The sequence below is a fragment of the Platalea leucorodia genome, assembly GCF_965183815.1.
Source record: "Platalea leucorodia genome assembly, chromosome: 4".
NCBI lineage: Eukaryota > Metazoa > Chordata > Aves > Pelecaniformes > Threskiornithidae > Platalea > Platalea leucorodia.
Genome location: NC_138826.1, coordinates 121,477,922 through 121,498,969, shown reverse-complemented (window position 1 = coordinate 121,498,969; position 21,048 = coordinate 121,477,922). Strand labels below are relative to the sequence as shown.

The window sequence follows — 21,048 nt, the reverse complement described above, 5'->3', positions numbered from 1 at the left end:
AAAAACATGGTTTTCGGCAACTTTTCAAGACATATTGTCCTGTCGATTTGGCAACCAAGTTCCGAATGGCAGCGCTCTGCTGTTTTCCCAATGCCGCATTTGCGCAGAGCGCCCTGGAAACTCCCAACTGGAAGATGGAGGTCTATCTTTGAAGTCAGAAGTGTCCCCATAAATGACTGCCATATGACTTGGGAAGTGTGTGTGTTAGGGTGTGGTTTTGTTGGGATTTTTCATGTTATGTTTATTATGAAGATTTAAACCAGTTTTTCTAGGGTTTTTTGTTTCTTTGAGTGATGCCTTTAAGGGGGGAGTTGCTCTTTCCTAATTATGTGTAGTTGTTTATTTTCTTGTGGGACTCAAAAGAACAGTGTAACCCGGTGGAGTTGCAATGTTAGGGTAAAAATAGGAAACTTAATAAAATCTTGTACTATAATGAGAGTTTACCTTAAAGGCTCAGGTATGTTGTTGACTACTTGTGTGCTGGTGCTACTTAGCCTTTCATATAACTGCTCTCTCTTCAGATGTAAATGTATAACTGTTGGTAAACCAAAATACAAAGGAAAATGAATCCTTCTTTGAAGAGCTTAGAAGACACATTGCAATGGGATTTAGAGGGTTCAACAAGTGCAAAATGGAGACAGCGTGGCCTGTTTTGCCATGGGTACAGGGCAATACTTTCCACCTAGCGCGCACAGTGTTTTTTTCATTAAAATTTGCTTAACGTTCTGGCTTCACAGCCAGTTTCTCATCTGCAGTCTACGTATCGCGGTTGCACGTGTTGATAGTGGTGCATCTGATGGGACCTGGCTCTGCCAGCAGTAGCATGTAAGACTTGCCCAGCTGAAGTTGAAGCCAGGCTCCAGCTTAACCCCTTGTTCTGTCTTCCATAAAGCTGGTAGGTGTACTTGTGCTGTAACACAGAATCAACTAGCAGTAATACTAGGGTTTGAGGGGTTTTCCCCCTCCCCCCAAAAAGCACTAGAGCGAGTTATAAGTATGTTGAAAGTCATTGGGGAAAATCACTTTCTAACTATTGACATTTTAGTAGCAATCTAATGAGGTACTTAGATTTTTCTAGTATGTTATATTGAGGAGTAGTTAGAAAAGATTCAGAAGAGGGAAACGGGGTTTTTTTTAACCTTCCCTGTAATACACCATGAAAAAAACCCCCTCTGTTGATTTTGTTGTTGTCCAGCAATCTGATCAGAGCTGAAGTCTGCTCTACAGAAAGACTGGGAGCTTTCCCAACTCCCTTCTCTGCCCACAAAAACTGGCTGGACAAAGGTGACTCCTCTCTGAAGACCTGGGAAGTGTTTCCCAGACAACATTCATGTTTTCCTTTACTAAACAGACAGAATTTAGAAGAGGTAGGAGGAACAGAGGTGTTCTGCGGAGAGGAGGGGAAAAAGAGAAAAAAAACCTCTGCCCCCAACCCCAGACCCCTGCTATATTCTCCATTTAAATGGCAAAGTCAGCTTGTCTTCTGCCCTGCATGCAGGTATTCAGTTCAGCTACAGTTTCCTAAGATTATTCATCCCAGTAAAATTTGAGAGCTTTCCCACAATTTCCATAGTTTTGCCTGCCCACGTATTTTACCTTCAAGCCTTGGGAGGGATAAAGATTTTCTTCTTTGTTTGCTTGAATATTTATGATTTCACCTTCCTCTGCCACTAGACCAAGCCTGATCCTGATTTTGATTTTCATTATTTTATCTGTAGCCTCTCTAATGCTCGACTAATAGCAGAACCCTGTTTTCCAAGACACTGTACAGGAGGATTGACTACCTGAGAGAGTTACAAAGGCAGGCAAGGGAGTAAAATTCCCAAGGCCAAATAGTGGGGTGAGAAGAAATAGGAACGACATCTAGCACCTCTTGGTTCTCCAGCTAGAGGCAATACCACCTAATGAATAGGCAGTGAATATCTTAGCACATTTTATCCACCTGCAAAAATTGCCTTGTAGTCCCCTGGGCTGGGATTGCCCCACTCCTGCCCTACTCTTTCTGGCTTTGATAGATGGCCAAAATGAAACCTCAAGTACTGGAACAGCCAGACTCCTTCCCCGTCCCCTGGCCGCTGGTGGAAGTCCACCCAGCCCAAACGAAACGCTTGATTCATTGAAATAAAGTATAATGGTCTGCATTTTCCTCTGCACTGCAGAAATCAGCTTTTTCACCTCTTTGACCTCCAGTTCACCAAAACCTTTCCATGTGTGGAAAGTAAAAAGTTGGCTACAGTCCTTCACAGATGACTGACAGCTTCTCCAAGCTTTCTACAGGGTTGGTAAGCGGTCAAGACCACACCATGCTGTAGTCTGAAGTGCTCACGGTTGTCACCCCAGCAGTATCACATTAAACCCATCATGTACCAAGAAGTGGTGGACCAGCCACCCTAATCTGAGCACGTATGATACCCGAGAGCTCTCGTAGCATGTGCTGTGTTTGTGTATACGCTATTAGTGTTTCCACTGAGGTCTGCATCTTTCTAACAGCTCACTGCAGCTGTATTTGCGCATTATAAAATAGCATGCTTTAAAGCGCCTTGTGAAGCAGATCCTTCCAGCCTCACGTTGTAAGGAAACAAGAGTCACACCATGCAAAAGTGTGTCTGCGCGTGTCAGCAAAGTGCTTTTTCAGCGTGATAGCTGAGTGCAAAAATTTCAAGAGGAATCAGGCAATTAAATTTCGAACCCGCATCTCTTCTGTCTGTTAGGAATTCATCGTTTCACATAGATGCAACATTTCGTTGTGTCTCATATCTTCTATATACACAATTTCATTTTAATTTTTTAATATTGTCTTTCCCTGTTGTTGGGATTTTTTTTCTTTCTTTTTCTGGACAGGTTATACATATGCTAATAGAAATATGCCTATTATTTGAAGCATAGTTCTGCTTGTCAATGAAGCTTCATTAACACCGTTATCACTGCCTGACATTTATCTTATAATTTTCCAGAGTTGACTGTTACATCTCCATGGAAACCCAAATTGCAATTGAAACAAGTGAGATAATAAAGGCATCCATAGAGGATTGACAGTATGCAAGCCCACAGTGTTTGCAGGCTACATTTGTTTATAGTTCCTTAGATAAATCCATTGCAGTGGAGATTTTTATTACCTGTTTCCTATCTTTCTATGACTGCTGCTTATTGCAAGGTTTAGAGCAACACTTTTTTTATTTTGCTTTTTAATTAGAGCAATAAATTTTATTGGACTCAGCAAGGGAGGCATTGAAGATGTAAATTCTAGTGTGATTTTTCTGGGATGAAATATGAAGTTATTTATATTTGTGATTTTGGCACTATATAGACTGATGCATTCTTAGGTTGGTTTGAGGATTTTTTTGAAGCAGCCAAAACTTACACGAGTGCGGACTCTTTTGATTTGCTGAGTCTTTCAGTATGCAAGAAGGATCTTTTTTTTTCTATACCTAAGGACTCGAGCTCTCTAAGTTCGTGACTCTAAATCAATTTAGATGGTGCCTCAAAGCATAGAGTCATGAAACTGGAGTGGGTCCAGAGTGAATTAATCTGAAATTAATTTGATTTTGAAAGGCTCCATCTGGCTGTGTTTGGAAAAGGCATTTAGACAGATATATAAACAAATGATCATCTGTATTCTATATGCCAGATGTGGTGTCAAAAAAATGAAGAAATGGTTTAAAAAAAAAAAAAAATCAGCTGAGGGGGATTTTGCTGTAACGATGCTCAACTTGTTAAAATTACAATTGCATCACACTTTGGACAGTAATATTTTCTATATTCAGATTTGTAAAAGGGTGAGCTTGATAGGGTATTTTGTTTTAAGTAAGAAAATTGAATGTCACAGCTTGCTTTAATTGTCTATTTGAGATCTCACATAAATAAGTGCAGCTAACCGAAATTGGCTGTGCCCTTAATACGAGCAGTGCTGTGATCTTCCATTCTCTCTTTAAGGAAGCTATTTAGGTAAAACAGCCATGTCAGGCACGAGCCGTTGGCCCCCCTCTCTTTGGGCATATGCTTTTGGGCCCTATGAAAATAGGTCCCTGTGCCTGATGGAGCTCAGCTGGGAGCGGGTCCAAGCGTGTGCGTACACATGTGGGTGCCAGCCTTGAAATACGTTGGACTGTAAATTACTTGTTGCAGTAATCAGTTGACTTTAGCACACAGAAATGGCTGTGTTTCAAAACAAATGTTTGGAGGACACCTTTCCCATGCCCTCCATCCCCCCAACCCCAACTGCAGCACACAGTTTGTCATAAACTAGATAAGTCCTTGCAAACCTCTTCAGAACTTGTAGATAACTGCCAGCCTGGACATAAAACTTGCTGAAACAGTCACATCATTAATTATCAAGTAAAAAAAAATTTTTGAAGCCTTCATTGCTGCCTTTGAAGTTTTTTGGGGGGCAAAGGAAGATGGGAATTGAGTAACAACTTTGTAAATTTGGAGCAATAAGTGTTTGGAATATGGAGAGAGAGACTAAGGTTGTTGACAAGAAAACAGATGGTCCTGTGTGTCCTGAATTTTAAAAGCCTGGTACTATTCTAATTCGGTTGTTGACATGTCACAAATATATAAGCGTTCGGGTGTAATCAAATACTTTTTTTTTTTTTTTTTTAAATAATACCGATAAATGTTTCCTGCCACACAGAAAGAACTATGCTTCATTGCAAATATGTGTAATCAGTAAAGCAAGGCATTAATAATCCACATCATTAATACTGAGCAGTCAGCTACTTCAGACTCCACTTCATGTGCAAAATTGTATCAATCAGTGCTCCAGAATTATTATCTAATTGTGCAAGCGCATGAGCGCTCCCTCATGTTACTGCCCAGCTTACAGTAATGCAGAGAGAACCCCTTTGCAATTTGAGTCCCTTTTAGACGTAGCACAGATATTTATGCAAAAGGACAGCCTCTGCCCCAAATTGATTACAAAGGAAAAAGTTGGTGAGGAGCACAAGAGTGGAAGAGTGAGTTGCAGTCATTGCTTGCGAGCATCATAGCTGTGGTGATCTGCCAGGGTTCTTTTCCTGCCATAACGAGATTAGTTTAGAGACAGAAAAATTATAAATTGGAAGCCTTTGTTAACGTTAAGCTCTCCAGGTCAAAACTAGATGTGCGGATGCCCATCTGGGAGTTGGCCAGCCAAAACCAGATATTTAAAATTCATGACTTGGGTATTTATCGGACATGTCTTAACTCTTCTGGTACTTTTCTCCTGCTGCGTAGAGTTAGAAATGCACCTACCTTACACCTGATGAAGACAGACCCAATCTTGTTTGAGGGTTTAATGTACAGAACGAATTCTGCCCAGAAAGCAAACATGACTTACAGGGTGGTTGCCTAAGCTGAGTCTTACGTTGCAGAACATTATTGCTTGGCGGACCTCATCTAGTCTTGAACTGATTTTGTTCCCAAAGCCCACAGGACAGCCTGCAAGAACAAGGCTGGGGGTTGATACATAGCCTCTTAGTTTAGATCTCCAAGCACTTATCTTAGTCATTCTTATCACATATCCCTAGAAATTTTTGATCTTCATCCATACTTGAACAAGAGGGGAAACAAGCTGAAGACAGTAAGGACGGGGCTGGGGTGGGTTTGACTTTCTTCAGCTGCTAAAGGGCAGGTGTCTGTCACTGGCTGTTGAGCTGCTGCTAGTTTCAGTTTAGTACAATCTGTAGGCCAGTGTAAGCAAATCCTTAAAGATGCTGAAAATAGACCATTATAGGTTTTATCAGCATAAACAAAAAGATGCTACCTAGTTCAGACCTGTACAGATGATGTGTTTGTTTGCTTCCACTATTGGATGAACTAGCAATGATATTTAATTGGTTTCCAAAATAGAGGACTTTAAAAAAAAACAAACCTCTTTCTCTACCGGTTTGCCTTCATTTCTGCACTCATTCATTCTCTTGCTTACATGTGTTTTAACTTGTATGAATTACTCCACTCGTGTCTGTATACAGCACACACACATCATTAAGCACTACTGAGTGTTCTAAAAAATAACTTGCTTGATAAAAAATAGGTTCATACACCAGCGGTAAGAGTTGAGACAGTCTGAGACACATCGGACATTTTTTTTTTTTAAATATATTTGAAGGTAAGGTTTTTTTGAAGGTGTGATGTAGCATATACACAAAGCTTTTGCAAAGTTACTGTTGCTTGACTCTACAGGTCTAGAAAGCATTACCAAAAGCAGGGCATTAAAGTAACATCATTTGGTAGTTTTAAACGTGTATACAAGGGGTATCCAGGGTTTAGGTCGAAAGCCCAGCCTTAAATCAAACAAGTTTGGAATGGAGGTGATGCAGCAACACAGAGGTTGAGCACCTGAAGAGCCACCAGCCTTAGAGGTGAATGGTTAGCAATGAGCCCAGGGGAGGCTGCAGCCAGGTAGGGACAGAGCCTCTCTCATTTGCTTTGGTGAGCAGAACTCTGAAGGCTAACTTTGGGAAGTCAAGAAGCCTTAGGACAAAGGAGGGGATGTGCTCCAACGTGCAGCACAAGCTGAAAAAGTAATTGCATTTTAACATAGCTCTTATTAGGATTTCCTTTTGTATCCTTGATTTCTTCCTGTGATACTAATGACGAACCTACATCTATACCTCTAAAAAACAATGTATTTTATCTCAGTTGTGCGCAGCTCCCTTCTGATGTTTCTCCAGTATGTGTTTTGTTCAGTACTTTTCCCAATTCGTATTGCCCTCAGTGTCATGCAGTCTGACCTACCTGCTTGAAAGGCAACTTCCCTCTGCTGCTTCTTCTCCCAGCCCAAACTGATTCCCCACCAAAACATTTTTCAAGTTAAGAAGAGGTTTTTTCCCCAGGTTTTCAAATCTTTTTTTCCTCTGTGACAGGATGCTACCTCCTTATCTTACCTAAAATTTGCATTTAAGGCATTAAAGTGATCATGTGTACTAAATTTGGAATTCATCAGAAAACAGGTATCCCCTATACTAACGATGGTTTGCTACGGTTTGTGTGATCTAATACACGGAGAGAGTTAGCAAAGCTGAGCTACAGCTAATCACTGATTTCACCAGAAAAATGACTGTGAATTTTAAATTTAAAAAAAAAAATGCAGTAAAAAGGACTCCATTGTCTTAAGAAACATTATGCTTTTACACATAATTTCTGCCAGTGTGGAGGCGACACAAGAAAAAAATCTTTGCATTTACCATTCAGTGCTTACACAAGCACTTGAGTATTATTAGCTCCCGAGAAGAATAAACTCTGAGCATTGGATGTCAGGTATTAAAAGCCATCAGAATCGTTCATGTAGTTAATGTGCGTGCGTCAGTGCAAGTGCGGTTGCTCTCTGCTGGCTGGATGAAGAATTGCTCAGCTCTTTGTTAAAGGCTTTAGGGGTCTGTATGATGGAGTAAGGGAGAATGTTTTGCCAGCTCAGAGTTTCGGTATCCCTCCTGCAATTGCAGTTGGCCTTCAAGTGCAGCAGAACGGCAGCTTTGTAACTCTTACAGCTATTCGGTTGTCAGCCCTGCCGATGGGTGCAGGGAAGTCTGGAGAAAATTGGTTTGTAGGCATCACTGCATGCAGAGGACCAAACGTCCTGCCGTCTGCGGCTTTGTTCATTGGGCATGATGTCAGGTTCATTTAGCAACTGCTGTTATGGGTATGTGTTACTTAATAATAATTATTAGTATTATTAACGTTTAATAGTTCTGCCAAAAACTGTACAAGACATTACAGCAGGAGCAGTTAATGATTTTTGAAACATCGTCTTTCCTTTGAGCCGCTCTTGAGCAATTACACTGTGAAAATGCTGATGGGCCAGAAAGCTTCTGGAGGTGACTTTTTTCCCCCAAAACACAGAGACCTGGTCATTTACAGCTTAAAAATATGGAACAACTTCTTTTTTTGTTTGTCAGAGGTTCTGGCCCTTATTTTGCTGGCCAAAATCCAATTTAGGTAATTACATTCTGTGTCTATAAATCGCAACCCCCTGCAGTTTTCAATTGGGTATGGTATTGTTCTACCCTTACTGGCTGAAATTGTTGTGCGGTAATGCTCCATGTCATTAAACAGCTGCCGTCTGTCACCTTACAATGAAGTCATTCCTCTCTAAACAATGAGTTTATAAAGCCCTTTTGGGTCCTTCCAGACAAAATTTGCTCATAAACCAGCAATTATGATCTTTCGAGTACGGTAAGGTGATGCTTGTTTGTCTCTCTTGACAGCAGTTGGAGTCCTTCAAACGGGTGTTGTCCCTTTTGTCAGCTTGTGTGATATCCTGGCAGTGACTCCGCAGCTCGGATGTAAATATTTATTACTGAAAACCCTGATGCCTGTAAATGCCTCTGTGCTGGGCTGGATTTAGTAGTCTTTACACTTGGAGCCCATTCATTATCATGTTCTTGTTACGTTGGCTCTTAGAGGGAGTTCAATGTTCTCCTACTGATGTAGGAGACTTCACTTATACCATTTCACTTATACCATAGAACGTGAAAAAGGCAAATCCCCAGCAAAATGGTAAAGCCACTAAAATAAGGTGAGGGTTGAGACATGAATTAACCAAAGCGGAACAGTGAGAAGGGTTCTGGGCAGGGTTAAAGACAGATTTGAAAAACAGGTCTCATGTAAACCCATTTGGTCCCCGTTAACAGCTGTTTTTCAGCACCTGGCTTGACACCTAGTTCATTCATGGAAATGAACGTGGATTAACGCCAAAGCTCTTAACAGTGATGAATTTAAGAGAGTCTCTTTTGATCCAGACTTCGTTTCTGAAGTCTGCCTCTCTTTCCTTAGCGGTCAGTTCGCTTTTAGCAGCCTTGCTGTAATTACAGATATGAATGGGAGAGACAGGGAAGGCATGTACTAGGTTTTTCCGGTGCTCCTGCTTAAACAGCAGTGATATTAAAACAATCTCTAGCTCCTCAAAGAGTGGCCCTGTCAACTTGCTGAAATGATGGAATGGTAGTTAGGTTATTAGAAGGAAAATTGGCACAAATTGAGAGAGAGAATGCTCTGGCAGCAACCACAAGCAGCCAGCAACTCAGTGGCTTAATCTCTGCCCTCGGGCTGCTCTCTACGATACAGATGACACCTTGTCAGTGAAGATGATGTGCTGGGTCACCCCTGAGTCCAATGGGCTAAATTGGCCATGGAGGGAAGGATTGCTGCGGTGTAGAGACAGCAAGCCACATAATCTCCCCCCCCCCCCCCCCCTTTTTTTTAATGTATGTCATCATTTGGGTACTGACAGTAATTGTCAAGGGATCCCGTTCTCATTAGTGTCCCCTAGACACAGCTATCTCTGTATGCTCATGCTTTCAAGAAAAGACATAAGCTTTTGCAAGAATTGCTTTGCCTCCTCTTGGAAAGTTTCATGCGTGGTTTCTCTTTTGCCTTGTGATTTCTTGGGTACAGCAGGAAGGGAAGATGGGGAAGGAAGGAGCCGCTTCCTCTGAGGGCCGTTATGTTGGCAAGGAGAAGTAACAAAAAGCCCTGCAGCTGTTGGCGACTAAGAGGTCTTAGTGCAGGGCACTGATGTTCATTGGGTGAAGATGAAGGCTGGGAGAGGATAAGGGAATTGATCTTTAGCAGAGATTATTTGCGAGGGATCAAGAGTATTTGGCTGGATTTTGTATTGACCCAACAAGCTCAGTGACAACTGAAGCATCAGGCAGGTGTGCTGTATGGTTGTGTCCCTCAGTGGAACCTTCAATTATACTGCAGGGATCAGATCCATCGAATCTATAAAATTGGGTGGTTTTTTCCATTGTTATATCTCTGTTGTTTTATTCGCTTGTTCAATTTGTCTGCATTGGCTGTAGTCCTATGGCTACTGCTGGAGCTGGGTGAGGATGCTACTGCAAGTGCCCTTGCTGCGACAGTGCTCATGCATTCCTCAAAACCCCGACAGTGACAGTGGGATCCCTCCTCCGAGGCGCTCGAGAGCCTTAGCTTGCACTGAAGTCAAAGGAAATGCAATTTAGAAAGGAGCCCAGCTGTGCTTGCAGAAATGAGTGCCCTCTATGCGGACCAAACTTGCCTATCAACCCCCCAACATGCTGGCAGCTCAGTGAAACCCCGACCTTGCAATAGAAAAGGGTTATAAAGAAAAGTCTAAGTTATGCTTGGGTTTTTTCCTAAATCTGCAGGAGTTAGTGGATTGGCAGAGCTGTCAGTGGATGGTGGAATTTAGTCCAGAGAAGTTTTAATGACTTGCCCAAGTTAATTCAGGCAGCAAGTGACAAAACCTGTTCCCGGGAGCTTTGCGTCACAGCGTACAGTGGCCTATGCCTCAAGCCAGAGCCTTTAACCATCTTTATCCAATAAAGCATTTAAGGAATATGATCAACGTATTCAATTCGACTTCAGTTCCACCAAAGTAAAGAAAGGGCTTAAGCATTTTGTGGAATTAGAAGAGATCTTGGCCTGTGCCTAAACCTTTAGCTCAAAGCAGGAACTTGATGCTAATGGGGTCGTTAACGTGAGAAAAGAGTTAGAAGCGTTCGGTTTTGTGGTTTCCTAAAAAATGGCTTGTTAGCAATGGAAATTGTGGTGCTCTTAGTGGTAAAGGTGGTTGGGTAAAGGAAAAAGCAAAGGAATAAACTTGTTATTCTTTATTAAATATGACCTTTGCTGTAATTTTGGACTAAAGTAGCAATTGTGTATGGATTTCTTAAAGAAGGGATCCAACAGAGAGAATAGATGAAGGGCATAATTTTAAAATGAATGCAATTCATTTTTTTAAGTAAGCAACACAGAGAATAAATGAAGCAAAAAGTGAAGCCGATTTCTGAAAGAAAATAGTTGACTGAGTCCAGGGCAAGGCTGAGGGCTGCACAGCTAAGCTCCTACCTTTTCCTGTCTTTGCACGTCCAAAATAGTGTGTGAGCATTTTGCTTAATTATTTTAAGCTACGGGTCAGGGATTTTTTCCACCCTGCTACTAAGGAGGTTGTTTAATGGACTGGGTTTTGCATAAAGGAAGAGGAATTAGGAAGAAATAACAGAGTGATGCTCTGTTCTGGAGATCCTACTGGAGCCTACTGCTCCATGAAAGTCTTTAAAGTTGTTCCCATGGAGTATCACGCCAGTGAGTCAGTCAGAGTTTTTCTGTTTCTTGGAGATTTTGGCGGGGTGATTCTTTGGTTGCTTGGTTTCATTTGGCTTTAAGTGTCACGTATGTATGGAAAATACAGTTTCTAAGGCCTGGAGATGTGCTTGTGACCTGTAGAGCATCTTCAAAATGGAGAGCATGTGTAAGGCAAGGGAGGGTATTTGTGCATGAAACGTGATGTAAAAGCTTGGACCAAATCTTTCAGTCTCTTACTCAGGCAAGGCTGCCACTAGAATCAATAGGGATTTTGTCTAATAAATGAGTGTGATAAACCCTGTTGTCTGCTGATTTGTGTTGAAGACACTTCACAAGTGATGATCCAACTTCTTGTTGTTGGTTTAAAATGTGCCTTTAATACAACTTTCTCCTTCCTGCAGTAAGCACGGAACGTGCAAAAGTTAATATGGGCATATTAATGTGTTCAGGTGAATTACGCTTTCAAGGCGATGAAACACATGAAACTAAGTAATTTGTCTTTGCACAGGTTATAGCTGTGAGACAGGGGAATTACACAGGGTCGTTTTTTTCTTGCCATTCTTAGATTTTTTTTTTTTTTTTTTCCACATGTAAAATATGATTTTGGTCTGGTTGTGCAGATTTTGAGCTCTTCCAAGTCCTCCTGTGGGCATTCTCTCCAATCATCAAACAGAGAAATTGTAATTAAAGCCAAGTTTTTCGAAAGTGGCAGGTGGCTCTGAAATGCCTGAATTCTGTGATGATCAACTTTCACATTGCTGAACACAGGCCATTTCCCCCCTTTCCCCAGTGGAAGGATGGGGGGAATGCTCTAAAAGTCGCGTCTCATTAGTGTTCTTTCTTGAAACTGAGGCATCCAAAAATTATCATCACTTGTGGAATCTCTAGCCAAGTAATTAGTTGGAATTATTGTCCTTAATTATCAACAGTGGCATGAGGGGGTTTTTGTATTTTTATTTTTATTCAGTATTTTAAATTATTTTTTTTCCTTATAAGAGTGCAACCCTTCCTAAACCATAATATGCCATTTGTCTCACAGAGCAGGTTATTTTTTGTTACTAAGTTCTTTTCCCCTGCAAAAGTGTGTGGTTGTTTTGAACTTAGATGTACATCTGGAGATCAGATAGGGTAACAATTTATAGGGTGTGAAAATTTTCAAAAATTTAATGTCCTTTTTGCAGGGAGAAAAACTTTTTGAAGCAGCATTTTAATTTTCGCAACAAAGTGGGCAATTTTGCCACTGCCTTCTCTTTTTGAATTGTGCCAGGGTGCAATAAACAATGTGCTTTAAACTGGAGCTCTCCAGGCTGCTTTTCCTTTTTAAAGAGCGTAGGCAACTAATCGGCAGCAACCAGCCGCATAGCTGGAGTGTTTTCCATTCTAGGCAATATCATACTAATTTGATGCACACATGGATGCTTCACACAATCTGCAAATTCATCGCTGGCATCTTGCATTAGTCATCTGACAGATTGCCAAGTGTTTCATATTCCTTTCATGTGACTTTATTACAAAACACACGCACACACGCGCGCACTGCCTTATTTCTGCCAGTAGCCAGTTTAGTGAGAATTCACTGCAGTTCTGTTTACAACAGCCATGGAGAGAAATCGGCACTTCTTTGCAACTATCCTCTGCTTTAAAATGCAAAAGTCCTGGTTTGCGTTGTGCTGCTCTCTTCTTATATAATGACATTAAGCAGCAGCCTGCAGAGAAAACCAGACTCAATGAAAAATGTAATTGCATTGTTTTTTCTTCATAATACTTATGCTATTAATTAAATACCGATTTTTTTTTTTCTTCTGCTTTGTGCCAATTGACATCATCTTCTGCATCTAGTGCACATGAAAACTGCGTAGTCTCCTAACTTGCCTTCTCTTTTTAATCTCCTTTTCCACTTTCTAGTAACGGCACAGCTAACAAGATGAATGGAGCTTTGGATCATTCAGACCAACCAGACCCAGATGCCATTAAGATGTTTGTTGGACAGATTCCCCGTTCATGGTCGGAAAAAGAGTTAAAAGAACTTTTTGAGCCTTATGGAGCTGTCTACCAGATTAATGTTCTCCGAGACAGAAGTCAGAACCCTCCCCAAAGTAAAGGTACAGTAGTTGTGCTCTCTTTGCTTTCAGGTTTTTTGGTTTTTGTTTTTTGTTTTTTTTTTTTTTCCCGAGGATCTTGCTTGCCTTTAGGATTTCCAAAGAGGTTTGCATCTGGGCTGTCTGTTTTGAAGCATACTGTGCCTAGCTATGCACCAGTCCTAAGAGGAGAGGACTCCTGAATACCTATCGATTACTGTCTTCCTCCTCTTCTTAAATTGCAGTTTAAATGTCTGTTATCTGGAAGTGTGCATTCCAACTGTGCAAAAAATAACAAAAGATTGCCGTCCTTGTTTAAATTATTACTGCCAAGAGACATGGAAACCTGAGCGGTCACTTTCCCAGGATTAGATAATGAAAAATATCATTTTCTACTTCCTTTCGTTTCCTCTCTTTGCACCCCAGGTGGGAATAATTTTCAGGATACAGAAGGGGAGAAAGGATAGTGGTGGGCTCTTGCTACGTCATTGCTCCAGAGACAGTAAAAATTAAAAAACAGTGTCGACGTGCCCTTTTCCCAAAATCTGATTTCTTTTCTGTAGTCACATTAAAGGCTTGATTTTTGGCACTGGTATTTTTCAGAATGAAAGGGTTGTTTTTCCTTCCTGCATTTTTTTCCATACACACGTAAGGTATTTGTCCTTAACTATATCGCTTTCTCTGTGTATCTATGCACACTTAGGCATGTGAGAATTCTGTGTATTATAGCTATGCAATTATAACGTATGCTTACATGTAGACTGAAAGTGAATATTTTGTTTCACAGAATGCATTTTTCTCCCTAAATAGCTATATACTTTCCTTTACACTTTGAGTTCTTCAGGTTTGGAATATGAAAGTGTTGCTAGCATTTCAACTAATTAGTGCAGCTCAGAGGCATAACTAGATATGCATGTCTGCCTGGCTGTAAGGTTGCTAGATAGTTATTCATTCTTAATGCATTCCTGCCACTGCTTCTAAAAACCTTTAAAGCACACATGCTACGGAGAATATCATAAAATGATTTTGTGGACTAGCAGCTAACCACCAGTGCAAACCAGGACTCGCCTGAGATTTCCAGTTCAGCGAGAGGTGACTGCTGTTGTGCGAGGCACACAGCACAACTTTGGGTGCTCCTGTGCTTTTGTGCATAGGTTCAGCATTTCCTCCCTGCCCTGGTGCAGGGCAGAGGATCCTCACAGTGGCCTCTTCTTTGCTGCCCCGATTTAAGCAGTCTTGTGCTTTGAGTGGCATTAGTTCATTTTGGGTTGCTTGCATACATCACTTCTGGTTAACAGACTTGGTGCGTTGGTGTCACACCGATGTCAGGGAGGGGGTTCATCTCACCGTACCTTGCTGCTAATCAAGTCCCCATACTAGATTGCTCTTTCCCTTCAGAAGCAGAAGTTTTTTTTGGTTGGAGTACTTCAGTGTAGTTCTGCTTCCAGCTCCCTCCATTTCCCAGGATTGATGTATTGTAGCATGTAGACCCCCGCTCTGTGAGCACAGAGCCCTCACCAAGTGTCTTTTTCTTGTAATGTTGGGTAGAAGACAGCATTAAGAGGTCAAGCAACTGGATTTTCTGCAGTCCAGGCTGCTATGGATGAGCAAACTCCTACTTAGTTTAAACCACTAAAATGCTGAACTTTGAGACTCGTCCATTTAGAAAGAGCTGATTCCCGGGCCACAGAAATGCCTTCCCACTAAGCAGTAAATGAAGTGAGAATGATATTGTGGTTAGACAGAAGAAAGCCATTGATTCCCGTTTCTGTAGTGTTTTCCATTATACTGTACCTGTCTGTCAGGCAGCTGGAAGGCATAAGGATTAAGCACAGGTCATGCAAATCGTTGTAGACTAATTATGAAGGCTTGTAGTCCCCATATTCAATATTCTTTTTGAAAGGTGGTTGGGTTTTTTTTCTTTGCTTGGACTCTTTTCAGCCATGCAGAGACGATGCTTTTATGTCACTTCAGGCATTATATGTTTTAATGAGTAAATGAAATTAATCCGCAAGAAAGACAGAATAACCTTCAGACTTATATTTCCCTGACACAGCAGCAGTCTCCTCTGGTGGTCAGCTTTTCCCTTGGAAGCTTTGGAGGAGTGTATCTCCATGCTGGCTCTAACCTTCCTCCTGGCTGAGTCTGCCAGCAAGGTTGCTAGATATAGAAACCTCTTGAGTTTCTTGTGGATATCTCTTGACTAGGAATGATCTTTATTTTCTTAATCCAGTAGCACAAAGGATTCTGTGTGAGAGATTGTTAAGAATGTTAGAAACAAACAAACAAAAAAAATTGCCCTGAAAAATGTCTGATAGTCTTGTTGTCATCGCGATGCATGAGAAATCCTTCACCTGTGCTATCTAATTGATATTTAATAACAAAACTGAGCTTTGACTTTTTCTTTGGAGGTGTGGTCTAATTTCGTGCTCTCCTTCTGTGTAAACACCCATGCGAAACAACCATTTTTATTTTATTTGAGCTGGGTGGACTGGGGTAATGCCAGGCATTTTCCTGCCCGCTGCCTCTCTGCATCAGCTCCAGTTTTGCAGAACAGTGCATCAAGGGGACCTTGTGGTCGGGTGATGCTGGAAAAAGTCCCGTTTTCATTTCATTGTGTGGTCATGGCTGTGTGTCTTGCAGGACATTCACAGGCTGGTATCACCCAGAAATTTTCTCTGAATATTCTGCAAGCTATGAATTGCAACGACAAAAATGCAAGTTAGTGTTACTACACCACGCGGGGAGGTGGCAGTTTGGCTTTATTCTTTGAAGAAAGGCATTTTGATTTTCGAAAGATTTCTCTCTTTTTGGACAAGGGCTGTGCATTTCTGTTAGCTTGGCCAAAGGGGCTTCTCCAATTTGGACAGAATTTTGCTCTGATGAGCTGTTTATGAAGCTGCAATCTGAGTCTCTCCCGATTCTGTCAAAAATAACCATAGGCTGCTTCTCTCTCTCCTGCTGTTATTAAGACTGTCTTTCATACCCTCCAACGACAGACGGCCTAGTTCATGTCTTTCCTCCTTTTTTGTATTGCTTGCCAGCTCTGCAAAGCTGAAGCTGGAGGAAGAGGAGGAAGACAGGTAGAAAGCCAAGTTTCACTCACTTTGGGAAACTAGAAGAAAGCCATCTTACTTCCACAGATATATTGCTGCTAGTGCAAATGTTGAAGCTTGGCTTTATTAATTGGGAACCACAGGAATGGCTGTGTTTCAATGCGTGATGGTTAGAATATCCTGTCAGTAGGAAACTCCTCGTGCTTCCCAGAGTTTGCAGTTCTCCGCTTCTTTTTGAATGTGTGAAAGAGCTCAGCAAAGTAATTTGACTTTGTGTTTATCCCCTGTTGTTTTGTAAGGCTTTTTCCTCTTTCTGCAACCAGAGAAATCCGGGGGATTAGGTAAACTAAATTAAAAAAAAAGAAAAAAAAAAAGGCAGGAAATCCTGTAACACTGAAATAAATGGCACTTTCAGCTTCTGGGGACTAAGGGGATTCAAAGTCTAGGAAGATCAGCCCTCTCTGTTCCCAGTCCAGATTTCTCCCTTTATATAATTTATTCTAGGTAGATAGATGACTTTTTTTCAGAGTAGTTGTTAAAGAGAGCTTCTGTAATACCTCAAATTCGGGAAGGTCTATGCAAAGGCAGTATATGCTGCCACCGAGATCTCTCTTCTTCCCCACTGTTCTCCTAAGCCGGAAAGATTTCCTTGGCTGCTTTTGTTTTGGAGTCCGAGTGCTGGAGCAAGCAGATGGCACAGGGCTACTTTTGCCCTTTGAAATGCAGCAGAAGAGTCTTGGGCCAGATCCACCAAGTCCTTTTGGTGCCTTGCCCCTGTTTTGATACCTGTTAATTCTTGTAGGGATCAAGGTCCCCTAAAACAGCTTTGTGAGCCTGAGCCTGCTTGTGCTACCGTGGGAATCCTGCTGCAGAAAGCAGGGCAGAGGCATCCCTGTAACAACTAACTCCGTGTTTCCTTGTAGCCTTTTACAGACCCTTTATCAGATTAAAGGGAGGCTGCTGAGTGAACAAGGATGTGCTGTAGTTAAAGGCCAGTGTTTATTATTATCCTATTTAACAGGGTAATTTAAGTCTACCGGGAAGCAAGCAGAGGAATCTGATAATGAGGCATTCATCTGCTGCATACAGGAGAGACTCGATGGGCAAGGCATATAGGAGGCAGAAGTTATGTGGCTTATTTGGGTACTATTTCAGCTACAGTTCAGCCCTTCAAAAATACTTTTGTGCAGGCAGGAGGAACAGTTCCTCCACTCCAGCAGGTCCCTGCTCACAGTGCCCCATTTTCTGTGCGGTGGGAGAAGAAAAGGGAACTCAGGCAGTCCTGCATGGGAGCAGAGCTGTGGCGCTTTGCTTGTCACACAAACCCACCCTGACTGTCCTAATCAGCAGCAAAGACGTTAGCCAACTGTTCCTTGCCTGCCCTTGCATCACCGCTCAGCCGATTGCACGCTCCTGCTCCTTGAAGCAATTTCAATGCATTGTGTTTTGCAAAACTATTTTAGATGCTTTTTAAAAGCTCCCTTCAGCCAGAGCTCCAGGAGTCAGGGTTTCTCTATGCATTTTGACTTATTTTGTGTTTTGAATGCTCTCACAGGTCCACATGAACATTGTTTAGCTTTTGAGATCTGTTGAGTTGCGTCGTGAGCACGTATGCTGTCGAAACTGCAGGACTTGGGACCACAGCCATTATGCATGTGTGTTTTAGACTAAATTTTAGTGATCACGGCTGACAGAACTTCTGTTACAATCGCAGACTTGAAATCTTTCATGCACATTTTTTAGCAGGTGCTTTGTGCACTATATGAAGTTTCACTCGACAAAGACTGGCAAAAGCCAGATGTTGCTGTTAGGTACAGGTACAACGGGGAGGGAGAGCAAACGATGAAGTAGAGTTTTCAACTTTCAGTTTCTGACTTTAGCATGCTTAAATTTAAACCTTAAAGAACCTTAATTCTATAATTTCATATGGCTTGTAAGTAGCATTATAAAATATATTACAGATGTGAGCTGATTTTTATAAAAGGTAATTCTTATTCGACAAATCTGCTGGAGTTTTTCAAGGGGTTTCTCTGAAAGTGGACAGGTGTGAAATTGTGGATATAATCAAGCTGGATTTCCCAGGGGCATTTCACACAGTGTCACACAGGAGACTAATACATATGGTTGCTGGTGAAGCAGAGAAGGGCCCGTTTTCAGATGGAGAAAGGAGCTGGTTAGATGATCGAGGGCAGATTAGAATGGGGAAAGGTTACGGACCAGGGGAAGAGAGGGAATGATGATTGGAGAGCAACAGGGACTGTTATTGGAGATCGATACTTTTTCACTCTCTATGTAAATGGCCTTGACAGAATGAACCACCAACTTGTTAACCAACTTTTTGGATCATGCAGAAGGGACTGGATGGGGGCAAAGCCACCTGATAACCCAGAGAAAACAATCCAATACAAAGAGATTCAGCTGGGTAAAACGAACCATGAGCAAGAAGAGTAAATTTGAGTTTTGAGTGAACACGTATGTTGAATGAGTATATTTTTCAAAGATTCGAGAGCAGAAGAAGATTTGAAGAGTGCACATATCATAAAAGGACTGACATGATGTTTTGTATCTGTGTGGTCAAAAAGGCACAGAAAATGCGAAGCTGTATAAATGGAAGCATTGAATATAGCTTTCAAGGAAATACTGTACCACTTGAAGGTTTTTTTTGATCATGTTTAAACTACAGTTACCAATACTTAGTACTATTCTATAGAAAAGGGCAGAGGTCCAGAGAAGAGCAGCATGATTTTGTATGAAGTCAGGAAGGGTTAAGCCATGGTAAAAGGTCTAAGAAGGTTAACTTGTAAAGGGCTTCAAGCATTGACTTACAAGAAAGCTAAAAGGGGAAAAGCTGAGGAAGAATACAGGACTGTACCTTGGTTTGGAAAGAAGAAGTTATAAGGGGATATGATTGAAGTTTCTGCAGTGTGTTGAAGTGCATACTGAAGGCAGGAATAGATAAGCTCTTTCAATTAATATTAAACCCAGGGACTGCAGAGCGTAGACTTAAGACTGAGAAACAGCAGGCCAACAGAAGAAAAACCAACTTCTTAAGTCAAACTTTCTTCCTCCACATGCAGAGTGAAGAATGGTCTGCCAGAAGGAGCAGTAAAAGAAGTTCCTGAAGAAACTTTTCTCTTGCTTGCTTCCATTTAGTATTTTGAAATACTGTGCCTGGAGCAGTATGTGACATGACTGCTGCCCACGGCCCAGTCCAGTTTCACCCTGTAAGCAGGACGAGGTGCCAGGGCTGCGGTTGCACAGCTGACAGTGCCTTATCTATGTCCAGCATGAAGAGGGTCTGAGATTTCTGATGACCCCTGATATTTTTGCATTGCTTTGAAGAGGGGGAGCAGATGAGGATAACGTCCCATTGCGTACTTGACTGCAAACCTGTTGCCCACATAAATCAGTCTCACTGTCTCTTCCCATCATTGACCATGGCAAAAAAGCCAGTCCCTTTAACACTGAAAATTATCACAGCAAACCCAACCCAGTCGGATGGTGCAGAGGTAGTGGAAGATCTTTGGGAAGATCCTGTAACAGGAGTGGGGGTTTTGTGATTGCCAAACAGGAAGAGCAGCAGATGTTGGGGGACTGGGTAGAGAGTGGGTTTTGGTTGTGGTATTTAAAGAGGGAGATAGCACGTAAAACCTTCCTTAGCCTTGTCTCTGAAGTTTCTATATACAGCATGTGAATGACTGGAGCTGTAGCAGAATTAAGCTTTTTTTTTTTTTTATTTTTAGTCATCTTTTCACTCCATGTTTTTACAGTATTTATCACAGTGGGGGCTTGTTCCAGAAGTGAGGACTCTAGGTGTTTTTGTAAGAAATTCATAAAAATAACACATCTCTAAGGGATTAAAGTAGATCGCTTTGGGGCTCATTGGTTGCAGTTTTGTAGCAGCTTAACTATGATTTACAATTTTCAAAATTAAGCTAAGACTGTATAAGCACATTACTAATTATATCTATGCTGAAAAAGTGCATAAACTTTAACTACATGAATTGGTTTAGTTAAATTGATAGAAAACCCATATGTAGACCAACTATTAGAACAGTAGGACTTCATATTCCAATTGTGGTTTTCTTAATTGATCTCTAATGTTCACGTCTGATAAACATTTGGGGAAAAGGCAAGTTAGGTAAAAGGATGTTTGAGCTTCAATTCAGGCATGAAATAAATCCAAGCACTTTCCAGGTACATTCAACAACTCCAAGAATACAGGTGAAAACATGGGTTCAGTTTTCCTGATAGTTCAGGAAAAACAAGAAAACAAAAAAGGAAGGGATATGTCTGTCTGTCTTTTTTTTCCTAATTATATTTAAAAACAATTGAAGGCTAATGACTGAGAATTAGGGGGCTTAAACAATAGTGGTTTTTTGTTCAGACAGTGCTGGAAAAGAGTATTTTGCACAATAGTTAAAAAAGGCAGGCAGTTTTTTGCTATAATGTTGACGTCTTCAGCACACCATCCAGCATTTACCTATAGAATATTTTAGAACAACTTTACAAAAAATCCCAAATGTTCTTAAAATATAAATGGGTAATCTGTTTTCCGTAATGCCATCATTACATCGGAAAAAACATATAGGCAAGTGGTTAAAACAGCCTGAACTTTCAATAAAATTGAAAAAAACAGATAATCAAATTTCATTGTTGAATCTGAATAATATGCCAAACCTCAGACTCTCAAAATATATAATCTCAAAGGCAAAAATTAATGCATGGAAAAATCTAAGTCAAGTCATGCACGCACTTGCATACAGGAATTAATCAATGGATATAATACTCAGACATAAAATCACATGCATGTTTAAGTATTTTCAAGATTGGTGCCTGCATTTAAAATATATACCTCCGTAATA

General features: G+C 41.2%; 1 protein-coding gene across 4 annotated transcripts in view; it reads left to right on the top strand.

Moving 5' to 3' along the window:
* CELF2 (CUGBP Elav-like family member 2) overlaps positions 1 to 21,048 on the top strand; it is a 202,712-nt gene that overhangs the window by 57,670 nt on the left and 123,994 nt on the right. For 2 of the 4 annotated variants that reach the window (XM_082308657.1, XM_082308654.1), the window contains exons 1-2: positions 12,642 to 12,785; positions 12,955 to 13,151. In XM_082308657.1, the coding sequence (XP_082164783.1) occupies positions 12,974 to 13,151 (178 nt within the window). In that variant the 5' untranslated portion in view covers positions 12,642 to 12,785; positions 12,955 to 12,973. Of the gene's footprint in view, positions 1 to 12,641; positions 12,786 to 12,954; positions 13,152 to 21,048 lie in introns of those variants that run through there. The other 2 variants (XM_082308655.1, XM_082308656.1) reach the window with 1 other exon arrangement.